We start from the raw sequence: 12,991 nt of genomic DNA, 5'->3' as shown, positions 1-12,991 counted from the left end.
TGTGGTACTGCCTACGGCCCTACGCGGATCTAACGACGTAGCCGGGGTTCGATTCCCCCATCGGCGCCTTTTTCAGCCGTTTCTCGGTTTCCCTCGGATTGCGCCCTGCTTAGACAACATTTAAACGTGAAAACAAGAGATCACAATAGTGAATAGTCAACAATAAATCAGTACACCCATTCTTGGACAAAAACATTAGACGGCCAGATTTCAGGTCGGAGAATTTTTTCAGCGTCATCCTTGAATATTCCAATTCGAGCAAACGTCGCGGTGCGCTTATCTCCTCGAGAGGGAATAAATACACTTACAAATCTCGTAGAAATCCCTTGGCTAGCGATAAACTCGTTGTATTCCTTCGCATTGGCAAACCTTGAGTTCTCCAGGCGTGGAATACCTCTTACACAAAAATCTGCGTGGGGCTTTCGCTTACATTGCAGGGTCTTGCCTAGTTCGCTGGAAGGTGAAAGAACACAAAAATTTTCAGGATATCCACAGATCAAGAGTTATCCAGTATCCGCACTAAAAACATTGGTGCTTTTATGATTTTATCAGAACGTAGGATCTCGCAACGCGCATTCTACTGGTGGAGTTCTATGGTAGCAGATACAGACGGTATACTGTACTAACGAGTAAGTACCAGACGGACGGATCGTTTGGTGCAATTTGCAAATGCTTGTCGTAAATTTACGTGATTACAGGCATCCATACCGGGGCGGTTTGTATGCGACGGGCATATTGGCGGTGCTTTGTTCGGTGTTATGACTGCTGCCAGATTACGTGCAAATTTTAACTGTTCAAAAATGTTTAAATTTGTGTATTCTTTAGCGAAAATTGAATCCATACTCGCAGACTTCAAAAATACGTAATAATACATACTTTTTGGCGCATGACATTGTTGCGTGCGAGATTCTAAAGACGTTTTGAGAAGAAGTAAATGAGGCGTTGGTTGCTGAGGAAGTCTGAAGTGCGCCAGAGAAGTTTGGTGAATTGTGTTTTTTTTTCACACCAGTCAGCCGGTTGAAACGATGCGGGTATGGCCGGTTTTACCATAAAACTGTCTGGTGCATCTGTTTTGCTAGTGTTTGTAAACGTCTCTGCCGTGGCACGTGCCTCAAGCGATGCACTACAACACGTGACCACAAACAGTAGCAACTCATCCAATGCCGGCATAATTAAAAGTGGACCTGTTTTTTCGCCTACGCGGTACACGGGCTGAGCGAGGGATAAATTGGAGGAAAGCAACCTGGGTTGGTGGATGTGGAATTGTTGGAGCCGGAAAATCGGGTTTGCACCAGGCGGACCGGCCGGCAGGTGCCGCGGTTGGAGCACGACTTGGGATGCAGTTCGTCGATTCGTCTTGGGAAAAGCGCAGAAAACGGGGCGTTAACGATACCGACGACACATGCCGAATTTTCGCGACCGTTTTCGCTTATGCCGACGCCAACCAGGACGTTGTCCTGGAAGTGAACGAGCTCGCAAAAACGGCCCAGTTCTAAACCAGACAGTAATTGAGCGACTCTTCAACACTATCGACGTCAACGAGGATGGCAAGTGGCAACCTGGTGAGGCTCATCCATGTTGGGAAAATGCAAGTATACCTTCAGTTCAGTCGCGCAGGAAACGTTGTAATGATGATGACGGGGACGACCAGGTAGCTGTCGCGCAGCCATCTTACGAAACGACAACGACATGGTGCAGTAGCGATGGAGAATCATCTTACTACCAGTGCTAAAGAGCGAATATGATTATGAATTTATGATTTTGTTATACTGTGCTCTTGTACGTGTTTAGTTTTGCAACTAAATTACTCGAATAAAATTGCAGCAAGAGCACCTTGGTTCCTTCCATATTTTTTCCATTGCATAATATACAAATCTCGTGATGCCGTACTTCACATACTCGAAATTGTTAGCATGTACCATCTCCTCTTCAACTAAAAAGAATAGTAAGAATACATAGTTTATCTTCCAGAGTGGACCAGCATATCACATATGTATAGTGTGGCTTTTGAGAACGAACGCATGTGTAAGTGTGCAATGTGTATATTATAATTATTATGTGTTAAACTCCCGGCGGGCTTGTATTATACTTTACATGTAAAGTCTTGTAGAACTCTGCGTACAGGTAGGTAGCATTAAGGGCCATTGTAACTGGTGCTTTGTAATGTAGATCTGCAACCGGTTGCATTATTACCGCAGGTTATTGCCCGTACGCATCACAAACATCAACGACGACAACGCCGACGTTTTGACCGGCGTTGTTGAAATACTGAAAAAGTCTGATTTTCGATAACACAAAGCCGCTTGCAGTTATTAGCACATACGCAGCTATAATCGCATTAGAAAACCACCTGCGTACTATATGGTAAAGAATGCTACGATAGTCTACAAATGAATCTTTCTCGTAAAAGCAATCAAATTTCAGCATGCAAAAAGACACTTGAATTCAGTAGTGCTTCATCCTTTTCCAGAAATCTCTGCGTATGTTCTCCTTCATTGCCGTAGAAAGTATTTGCAGCCCATTAAACCTTGTTTTCTGTTTTATTCGGCGAAAACCACGTTAACAGCAGATTAACAAACGCTATATAGCTGCAAAATAAGTCTTTAAACAAGTACTAAACAGACATCTGTGATGGCTGTCTTGTTAGCTCTATATTTTTAGCTTTTTAGCTGGCTCTATATCTGGTCTTCTTCTTATGTTTTTTATGTGTCTTCTGTTTATCTTCTTCTTCTTTGTTAACCACATTAAGTATACGATAAATAAATGTGATCGGGCTCCGTAAATTTGTAATTTCGACGGACGTAATCGCTTTTATAATCTCCATATTGTTACAGTTGGTAAGATCGCAGTGCGTGATTCCAACCCGTATTACAAAAATAGGACAAGTGCGTAGTGCTAAACAATTTCCACGCAGACCTCTACTTTTTCACTTTGGGAAAAAATTTGTCAGCAAAAAAATCAAATAACATTTGAATGTTGCACAAAAAGCGCTATATATATGTACACTGCAGTATCTGTCCGTGACTGCGTCGCAACCGGCAATTATAACATGGTGACATTGGGACTAGCTTAATCCAGGAAAGCATAATATTATTATATTGTGCGCAGGGCTTTAACACGGCAATCCCTGCAAGATATGCTGTAACTAGCGCCAATAAAGCACTGTCACCAATGAAATTTAGCCAGCTGGGCGCAGTCGGCATTACTTGGGACACGAAGCTCCTTCGTTTCATTTCTTTGTCTTCTCGCACGCCAGCATGGAGCGGAATGCCATTCGGAAGCGGCAATTCTGCAATTCAGCCAGGAAAAACTAGGTCACTGTATTGTCCAAGTTGTTGCAAACTGGGCATAACAGTTGAATTTTAAAGGTCGACGGAACTTTTTAATTTAAGAAGCTACTTTACGTGAGTGCTTACCATGACGTTGTACAGGACGGGATTGATGGCGCTGTTGAGGAAAATACACGTTTTGGCGAACAGCAGGTACCAAACGTTTAACCAGGGCTTGTCGGCGAAACAGTTGTACACCATCAAGCAACGGTAAGGTACGGACAGGACGGCGAACAGAAAAACTACCAGCGCCAGCATCTTCACCACCTGCGAAAATACATTACTTCAAAGCCGGTAATATAGGTGTACACTGCATAATTAAAATGTGAGACAGCGTATGGCTATCATCGCATATTATTACTTATAGCGCTACCAAGCGTTTCAGGGAATCACAAAAGGCATACATATAAACGGGAGTCAGAATGACGCAAGCGACGCAAAAAATCAATTTTTCGGGTAAAGAAGGAAAGGTGGTTTTTTCATCCGGTTTTGAATTACCTGAATTCGGGAGCGGACGATCCGGCGCGTACGGCCACTATCGATGCTGCAGCGGCGTGACGTTAACTGGCACACCTCCGTGCTGACCGCCGGGGATTCCGGCACCAGCGCCAAGACCGGCTGCTGCTCAATGCCGGAGGTGGCAGCGGACGGGCGTCGCGAATCCGGCATATTCATTTGGGTACTGCGGTACAGTACGAGGCCCATCTTCGCGTAGAGAGCGCCACAGATCAAGAGCGGCAGAGCGTAGAAAAGCGCCAGGTCGCCGATGAAGAGATACGCGTACTGCTGGCGGGACAGACGGAACTGGCAGCGCTGCAGCTGCCGGTGGGCGGCTTGGGTGTAGCCCATACTGGCCGTTTCCGTCAACCAAAACCACGGGCTGCAGTAAACGCTGGTGCCTATCCACAGCGCCAGGATGACGCGCCGGATCTTGGCCTGGCTGACCTGGTAATCTAGGAGCGGTCGGGGCCGGCATACCGCATAGTAGCGCTCCACGCTGAAGGCCAGCATACTGCAATTACAAGCTAGGGTTAAAAAACTGGAAATTATTTGCCCTTTTTATTTAGCCGCAATATCTCAGCAGCCGGATGTGGTGCGCTCAAACAGTTTTCGAGCAAATGTATACAAATCATTTCAAAGTAGAAGGCCTAGAAAAGTACCAAAAAGCTTTGTCAAGTACGCGAACCGGAGACTTCCTGGTCAAGCATGTACGGAATTTTTACGATTTTTAAGTGAACCAAATCTCGCTTACTCGCACATCAAAAAATAATCTTTTTCTCCGGATTCACCGCGTTCTGTAGACCAGTGATTTGTATACATTGCTGAGAAAGACAGTTTAGGAGCGTAACATCCGGCTGCTGAGATATAGATACCGAACTCTAATTTGCAAAAGCTTATACGGGTTTTCTCCACGTAAAAACAGGTGGCACCGGAAAGACCGGCAAATTACACGGATACTATTCTGTGCCAAACGGCGGAAGTCGTAAACAGAAGACGTAGAAAAGTGTTGCGTCAGTAATTCTATAATTAGCAGCTACCGGAAGAAGGGCAGTTTTTCCAGCGGAAACGGTATACCATCGCACCACAGCGGAGCAATTGTTGCAGTGATGAAAAGCGTAACTGTACACATACCTCGCACTGCTGGCGTTAATGCCCAGGTACTGCAGGAAGATGAGCGTCTGACATCCAATTTGCCCCAGCACCCATACATTAGCCGGCCGGAAATACGAGGCCACCGAGTCGGGGATGGAGGCCAGCAGGACCAGCACGTCAGCTATCGCCAGTGACACCTACAAATCACAATATCCCCACTGAAATTAATCACGGCCCGAGCGAGTGCAGTGTCTACAATTATGGCGCGCGATCGATAATCAAAGCGAGACGGGGGTTCATACAACCCGCCGATTTAATTCACCAGCACACTGCTTCGTTCAGTGCCGGTTCATGATAAGACTAGAGTACCCAGCGTAATTGCCATACTAACTTGTTCCCTATGAAACCCTTCATTAGCATAACCATCAATACGCGTAACGGCCGGTTAGGGACATATTCCTACCGTCAAGTATGGTATAATGGCTTCTGCGGAGGCCGGCCTGTACAGCGAAGTATGGAGATATGCGGAACATGTCATGCTTTTTTCGCTTCTTTCCGAGCGCTGCTCATTTTAAGTACCGTATTGATGATAGTAAAAAGGGAGTTTTTTGCTTAATTCTTACCAGACCGAGATTCAGCTGAGACTGAATACTCTGTACATGAATGCATACGTGCTAAACCGTAAAATAAATATCGAAGCCATAAAAAAATCGTTTCGGGAAAATGTGAATCTACAGTACGACAATGCGCGGCCGGATTGATTCGCATAAATATAATTATCCGCGGTATTTGTACTGTAAATCGATCGGAAGCTATAGACATGTTAAAAAATCCAATACGGTTCAGTTACCGAAAAAAACTGTCCTGTCTGGGCCAGATCGATTTAACAATTGCGTGGTAATTGAACAGTATTTCTGGTAACATATTAGCGATCGATGCTTTCTGCACCGTTTGGATCAAATTCACATTTCTATTTGCTTGGCCAAGGATAATAAGAAAATTACACAACAATATCGTCCTATGTGCCAACTGCACGACATTACTGCTGTCATATTTTGTAAAATGAGTATAAGGTATTAGCGTATCCTTGTACATTGGTGTCCAATAATTGTGACGTAACGTTTCAGCTAGAAAAGATAATACCTAATGTTTATTTTTAAGAATCGACAAAATTTACAATAGCAGAAACACTAACCCCGCGTTTTAACAGCAAAGGTCATTCTTCTGTCCATTTTCTGCATGACGCACTACCCATATTGTGCAGCCCGGCCACGGGATTGACCTTTTGCGACAAAAAGCGACATTAAGACCATGACGTCTGCCAATATCAATGCGATTCCTGTATACTGTCTCTACGTACGCAATCTGCATTCTCCAAGCGATTTATCCTTGAAATCGGACGCTATCGTCCCCAATGGGCGGGGTTAGGATGATAAAGCTCGGCCTACATAAACTGATTTTATACACCTCGTGATTCGGGAGAATGGCGTGCGCCGGCACAATGAAATTAATCTCCTATATGTGTACTGAATTATTAATAGAAGTATACGGGCAACTGTCTGCGTTGTGCGTTAAAAATTTATAAAATACACAGATGCAATGTGACCGGCAACTGGCGTCTAAAAGAATTTAGCGGATTAGGTTTATACCGGTCATGACGATCGCGACATGTCCCCTGGGTTCTACAGCGGACAAAGAGCTCCCTACATAATGCAGCGGAAGCTTAGCGTAATTAGCGGCAGCTAATCTGCATGGCGTCAATTAACTGCCAATCTGCACTGTAATTCGCCGTTTGAAGGAACCGTAGTATAAAGTCTGTAAAAGCGCCAAGTGTTATGGCGGGCAACCGGAAGCCGGTGCCCAAGGGGCGACCTAATTTATTAACCACAGGAAGTCCATCATCTGTTACGCAGGTTCCTGTTGCGGCCAGACTGAACTTTAAAATGCGGCCAGACTAAAATTAATGTACAGTGTGAGGAAGGAGCATATATGCAGCTACGTATTTCCCAGCTGCAGTGATCCCATTAATGATCCCATCACATCAACACCCATCACTTACTGATGACAAAACCAATCACGTTCTGCGTCAGACCACCACTTGAATTTCATGCGCCACAACAACCCAACAACAACACACAAGTGAACCGATCATTAACGCGTACGCTGACACTTTCGGCAGTTGTGCTGCAATAATCGGCGCGGTGAAGGATAAGCGTATTTCAAGTACCGGCACGCGTTCGCTCAGACGAAGACATTATGCAGCCATAAGCCGTACATATAATTATAACAAGATTTTCTGTTTTACGGAATAGATTTTTATGCATAAATTAAAATGTTATTTGAAACGAATTAATTACTTATGTTATTTTTGTTACAATTACAGTCAATTATGCCGGCAAGTTTTCAGTGATGATAAGTAGCTTCAAATCGACTTTGTGACAGATAAACCGTATCACGCAATCATGATAGGTATATTAAGTTAAATATTTACGACACATAAAGTGCTTTCCATTGAGTTACTTCCGGGTTCATAGGAATACAAGATATTCCGAAAAATCTGTTTCCTAACCCAAAATCTATTTACAACCTTATAATCAGCGTGCTACGCGTGTCTAGCAGCGCATGAATAATTTTTAAATAGTTATTTTTATCATTGATTGACCGTACCAGATAATAGTTGACGGGCGTCTGCAGGAATTTCCGGCGCATCACCACGGCGATGACCAGCAGATTGCCCAGCATCCCGAAGAGGAAGATGAGGGTGTGCAGCAGCGTGGCGGCCACCTGGTATTCGGGACTGAACATCTTGGGCTCCAGCTCCGGGAATGCCGTGGCCGTCGCGTCGGCCTGGGCTGCGGCCGCCCACTTGCGCAGCTGGCTGTCGCTCAAGGCCAGCGCTCCGGCCAAGCTCAAGCCTGTGGTGTTGTAGCTGTCCAACTCCAGCAGCGTCGCTACCAACAGTTGCCGCCAGCGTCCTCCGAAGGGCTCCGCATCGGGAAGTGAGTTCGAGTTATTCAACGGCAGGTTCGGCTGTAGCAGACGCCCGCTGCGCAGCCAGTCCAGCAGCGCTTCGTTCGTATCGCTCATCTTCCGCAGAATGCGCCAGTAAGAAAATCAGATGCGGATAACAATGAAAACATTAAAAAAAATAAAAAAATTAGATGGGGATAAAAATAAAATAAAATTAAACAATAATAATATCAGTAGCGTATTAATTCAAATAATAAAAATATCAGCGGCTGCGGATAATTAAAAAAAATAAAATAGCAATAAAATAGAAAATCAGATGCGGCGAATTACTGCTGCGACCAATCGAGCTAATAATTTGTACAACACGCGATCAACTTCAAACTACGTAACGCCAAAGAATGCACGAGGAAAAATTCAACACTGTTGTTGCGCCGGATTAAAATGCAAACTCCAGCACACAACGGAAATGGAGCACATATCCAGCCCGATCGGACGCTGCAGCTCACCCATCCATCATTAATTATAATCCCTGACGTGTGTCTAAATGTGTATGCAGCTGCGCTCGTGCCGGCACCGGGCTTTATACGCGTCTTTAACCGCACCGGCTGGATCGACAAGCCGGTACAATACAGCACCCGCTTCCCGGGTTCAGTCACGCGCTGGAGCCCCGCCCATCAGGATACAGCCGGATTCCGATCACAAGGACTTTATGGCGCGCATCCCGGCTTCCGTGCGCTGATCCGGATGATCAGATCCGACAGACATTTCTTGCCAGCCAAAAGTAAGTTAAAGCCAATGTCGCAGAAAAAGCGGATTGTTGGATGTCGGTGTCTGGCATTATGTATCCTGCGGGCCACCGTGCAGCCAAACAAACACCCTATTAGCGCTAAAGTATTTATTGGCTTGCTCGAAATATCCGGCAACACCTTATGACGCTAATTAAGTGCCGGTTTTGGTCACCACGCGGTGGGGATTGATATTATGGAGACTAGATCCGAGACAGTATAGTCTGTACAGATATAGGCGCCGCACGCCGACCTGCGCATACAAGTAAATATGCCGGCATAATTATGTGTACACAATACGGCGGAATGAAGAATATTGGGAAATAAAATGACGCTGCTGTGATGGAGATTGCGACGCGCTTTGTACAGTATGAGCACAACGGACGAGGAATACGGAAAGGCCACAGGGCGGTGCGTCAATCCCGTTTCTGGTTGGTACCCTTGCCGGTCAGCAATTATCGACTGCAACTCGGTTCTGTAACTTTGGTTGACTAGATTCATTAATGCTCAAAATCACCGGATGCGTGTTAGGCGATACTCTTTATCATGACATCACCAGGAATCGTCGTGCATTACTGTAACAGCAATTAAAGTAAAAATACAACTACCCACTACAAATATTTTAACTATTCTCCGTATTAAGCGCACACTTTCCTACTTACCGGCATTGCTGTCGCTTGCTGTGTAAGCAGATGCCATGAGAACACCATAACTAAAAACAAACACAGCCTTTATTGCGTTTTTGTGTCCCTATAACTTTAACTACCACGAGAACACCATAACTACTGTATTACTGTTAACAGCAATTAAAAGAAAAAAAAACTACTACCCTTTACAAATATTTTAATATTATCCGTATTGCGGACACACTGCCTTTGTTTATTGAAATTGCTGCCCGCCTGCTGTGCAAGCAGATGCCATGAGACCAGCATTTTGTTTTGGTCCGAAAGAAAGCACAGCCTTAATTGCGTCTTAGTTTCCCTATCAAATTTGTTTCCTATTACATATATTACATAAATACTTCAACAAATTTACTCATATTTGATGATCATTACTAAAGCTTTACTTTGACCGCTGCTGAAATCATGGAAGCTGTCATAGATTCTTACGCTGCCCTGTGACGGTTGGCATTGATGCTGCCAGAATTGAACTTTCCCTTTCGACGTACGCATCGATTACTTATTATTCTGGTTTGCCTGTGTATTAACAATAAATATTAAGTGATGCAAGTGTGTCAGCCGCGCTGTACGGAAGCAGGATAATAAATTACTAGCACGACAACCCGGTGAGCACTACCGGCAAACCATCAAAGAAGTTGTCTGCTTCACTCCGCCGCGCTCTGTTGGTGGTACCACTGGTACGTACCGTACGAAAATAATTGCTGTAAGGAAAGACCGAAAGAGGAAGTGAGATCAAACGTTACCGCTCGATCTACAGATATACGAGTATTACATAATTGCCTGTATAATATATGTCAACAGGAAAAATGAGCGGCACCCTCTGTCATGCAACCAAGCAGGTTCAGCTGATTAGAGCTTCTCTTAATTAGATTTCTTGGGTGTTTCTTAATAGACAGCGGAGTACTACTCGTAGCCTGTGCCCGGTAAATACATCCACAGTCAGATAAACGCCCACAATCAAAATACATGACGTAGCCACTTCCCCGTTGAAATCTGGCAGCTTGAATTTCCGCTGTGTTTGACCAACCTGGTGACCGCAGCACGGCCACAAAAGGTGCCATACTCGGCTTTCTTTTGCGGTTTTCTACATAATTAATGCTTATTCTGTTCGTGCCTGGGTTGCCAGTTGCTATTGGCCGCCTATTGCTGTGAATCTTCCGACTATGTTGTGCAAGTGTGTTTCCCTTAAAAAAAGATCGCTAATCTGCTGCGCAGTTAATTGACTGATGGAGTTTCGTGCCAACAGAAATGGTCATGCGAACATGTGACAGTAATCATTCTAGTTTTAATTTGACTCCTGCTGGAGCCGATTTTGTGCAGGCTGCGGCGCTTCGTGTCGGTTGATTCGAGTTTTCGCTTCCACAAAATTGAAACTGTAATTAAGTTTGTACGCATAATTCTAAATAAGGCCAGTAGGTGTCAGTCGGTGTCAGTCGCGCCGTAAAAAAGAAGCATATTACTCGTATATTGCAGGTTGATACCTGGTTTTGGAAACCAGGAACAGAAAGGTGACATAGTCGGCTACGCTACGTTCGCTACGGCTAAGTTGTGTCGAAAAAGTTCGCTTGGCCATAACTGTTTATCTACCGGTAAAATTTTTGTGTTTTCGATGGGAATGTGCTCAGCTCTTTTATATTTGCATCGGCTTCGGTACGAGGACCATTGGGTGCTGTGAACATACCCTGCACGATTAGGCTGCGATGAACAGCCGTAGCTCGCAACGCCACTGATATCACAGTCTGAATGCAAACGGCTTAACTTTAGCCGGCTGTTCATCGTAGCCTAATCGTGCAGGGTATGTTCACAGCACCCAATGGTCCTCGTACGTTTTGTTTGGTGTTTAGGAACCGGCTGCTTTTTCAGCTGGATTGCTCTAACTGCCCACGTATTCACCTTAATAGGAAACGCCGTTCACCGACGACAGAACAGAGAAACTGTGGCAATAATCGCCTCGGAATACCATCGTGGAATGCAGTACGTCCAGGACCCGGTTCGACGTGGTGCCTCAGCATAAAGACGTCATTATATTACGGATGGACAGTAACACCGTGTGAGATCCTAAGCCGTTTTTTTAGTTCGTCGCTGCTTGAGAAAGCGTGTACTGAGGAACCAACTAAGTTTCGGCTCACAGAGTAATCCTTTCAGTGAGCTAATATTTGTTGTTCTGACGTGGCTGACACGTGCCAGGGTCCCATCCCAAGCTCTCTGATACTTGCTCTATTGGGCGTGAAATTGTTATTGATTCTCCAGTGCGATGCGACAATGATTTTGTTAGGAGATACTTGCGTCCACTAAATGTTTACTCACTTCTGACATTCTTCGCCTCGCTTTTCTTATTCTCTGTAGTCACTCACTACCACAAAATCTCTTGCCCAAAGGGAGGGATAAATAAGACAAACGTAGCGTATAATAAATCAGATAAAACAAATCAGCGCATGCATGCAGTCATCTAATTTATAGTTATAAAAGGGCGCAGCGATTAAATTTTATACCGACAATTTGTCCTCACAAAAATGCGGGCAGTGCAAATGACAGCAAAAACAGCGTGACCCATGCAGAAGAGAGGGTAACAAGTCTCAATCGGCTCACGTGTCAGTGACGGGACCGCCTGACATTCAAGCGGTGCTTTGATAAGGTATACGAGACGTACCACTTCTTCCCGTGGTAATGCGCCGACGGATGCGGATCAGCTGTTTCCAGCGCGCACAACATCTGTCAAACAGGAAACGCTATCGTTATTCACTGCTGCTTAACGCCGGGGCAGATGACATGACAGCACCCACGGGTAGACGCGAAGTACCAATGTTCATCTCTACACGAACAAGTCTCTCTTTCCAGCAGTCCAAGTGGAGAAAACAGTAATGCCAGCAGAGCAAATCAACCCGGCAGTCGTTCAACTGGATAGCATCACAAGGCAGACGACCGCAGCCGGCAATGCCATCCTCCAGCCCATAGCGGAGTTCCCCAACTCCTGGCTCGCTGCCGGATCCGCTGAGTGCAGGACACATTCGGCATGGTCAAATAGAGCAGCGGCAGGGTTAATCTGCAGCTCCCGACTGAAGCGGCTCAGATGAAGACTGCTCAGCCGGATGCATCTCCACGGCTAGCCGGATGTGTGGGGGTAGTAAGCCTGCGCCACAGCGTGTTTCGTCCACGGCTGCAGTCGTTTGTACTCGTATACCGTCGCTATCCGCAAGAAATGGCCGTAATCCAGCTCAGAGTTTTCGAATTCAGTCCTGCAGTGTTGGCGTCTTCATCATCCGGTTCCACGATGCGCACACTGCACCCACCTTCATCTGCGTCACGGTTCCCAAGTACTACAAAAACACATGCCGCCAAAATTGCATCGAGAGCATCATCGTGTCACTGTTTGTCGAGAATTCGTCTGATAATGGAGACATTCTCATCCCCTCCGTATGGAAACTAGCGCGGGACGTCTGAAACCGTACAATATGCGTATCCAGTTCCAAGTTGACTGTAAACCACACAAGCAATTTGCCTACCAAAGAAACGCCCACCAACTGGATTGTATAGTCCATATTCACCCCGATAATCCCGCTGGTACATATACCCCACATGAGCTCCACAACGTCAACTTCACCTGCAACGGGAAAACCGCGCGTTTCGGAGTCAT

General features: G+C 45.4%; 1 protein-coding gene across 1 annotated transcript; it reads right to left on the bottom strand.

The window, feature by feature from the left end:
* Positions 1-2,803: 2,803 nt before the first annotated feature.
* On the bottom strand, positions 2,804-8,808 carry LOC129598952 (thyrotropin-releasing hormone receptor-like). Its single transcript, XM_055497043.1, has 5 exons — positions 7,590-8,808; positions 4,962-5,119; positions 3,828-4,341; positions 3,417-3,596; positions 2,804-3,289 (listed from the first exon to the last, which is right to left on the bottom strand). Exons 1-5 carry the CDS (start codon positions 8,007-8,009, stop codon positions 3,230-3,232), a joined length of 1,332 nt encoding a protein of 443 aa, XP_055353018.1. The 5' UTR covers positions 8,010-8,808; the 3' UTR covers positions 2,804-3,229.
* Between the last annotated feature and the right edge of the window lie 4,183 nt (positions 8,809-12,991).

Source organism: Paramacrobiotus metropolitanus, unplaced genomic scaffold (genome assembly GCF_019649055.1).
Source record: "Paramacrobiotus metropolitanus isolate TYO unplaced genomic scaffold, Prichtersi_v1.0 Parri_scaffold0000133, whole genome shotgun sequence".
NCBI lineage: Eukaryota > Metazoa > Tardigrada > Eutardigrada > Parachela > Macrobiotidae > Paramacrobiotus > Paramacrobiotus metropolitanus.
This window is presented reverse-complemented; position numbering and strand designations above follow the sequence as displayed.

Excerpts from the sequence above, each read along its gene's own strand:
- LOC129598952 (XM_055497043.1), bottom strand. The coding sequence starts at position 8,009 with ATGAGCGATACGAACGAAGCGCTGCTGGACTGGCTGCGCAGCGGGCGT. Across the intron at positions 4,342-4,961 it reads ATTAACGCCAGCAGTGCGAG|TATGCTGGCCTTCAGCGTGG; the intron begins GTATGTGTACAG and ends TTGTAATTGCAG. Across the intron at positions 3,597-3,827 it reads TCGTCCGCTCCCGAATTCAG|GTGGTGAAGATGCTGGCGCT; the intron begins GTAATTCAAAAC and ends GTATTTTCGCAG.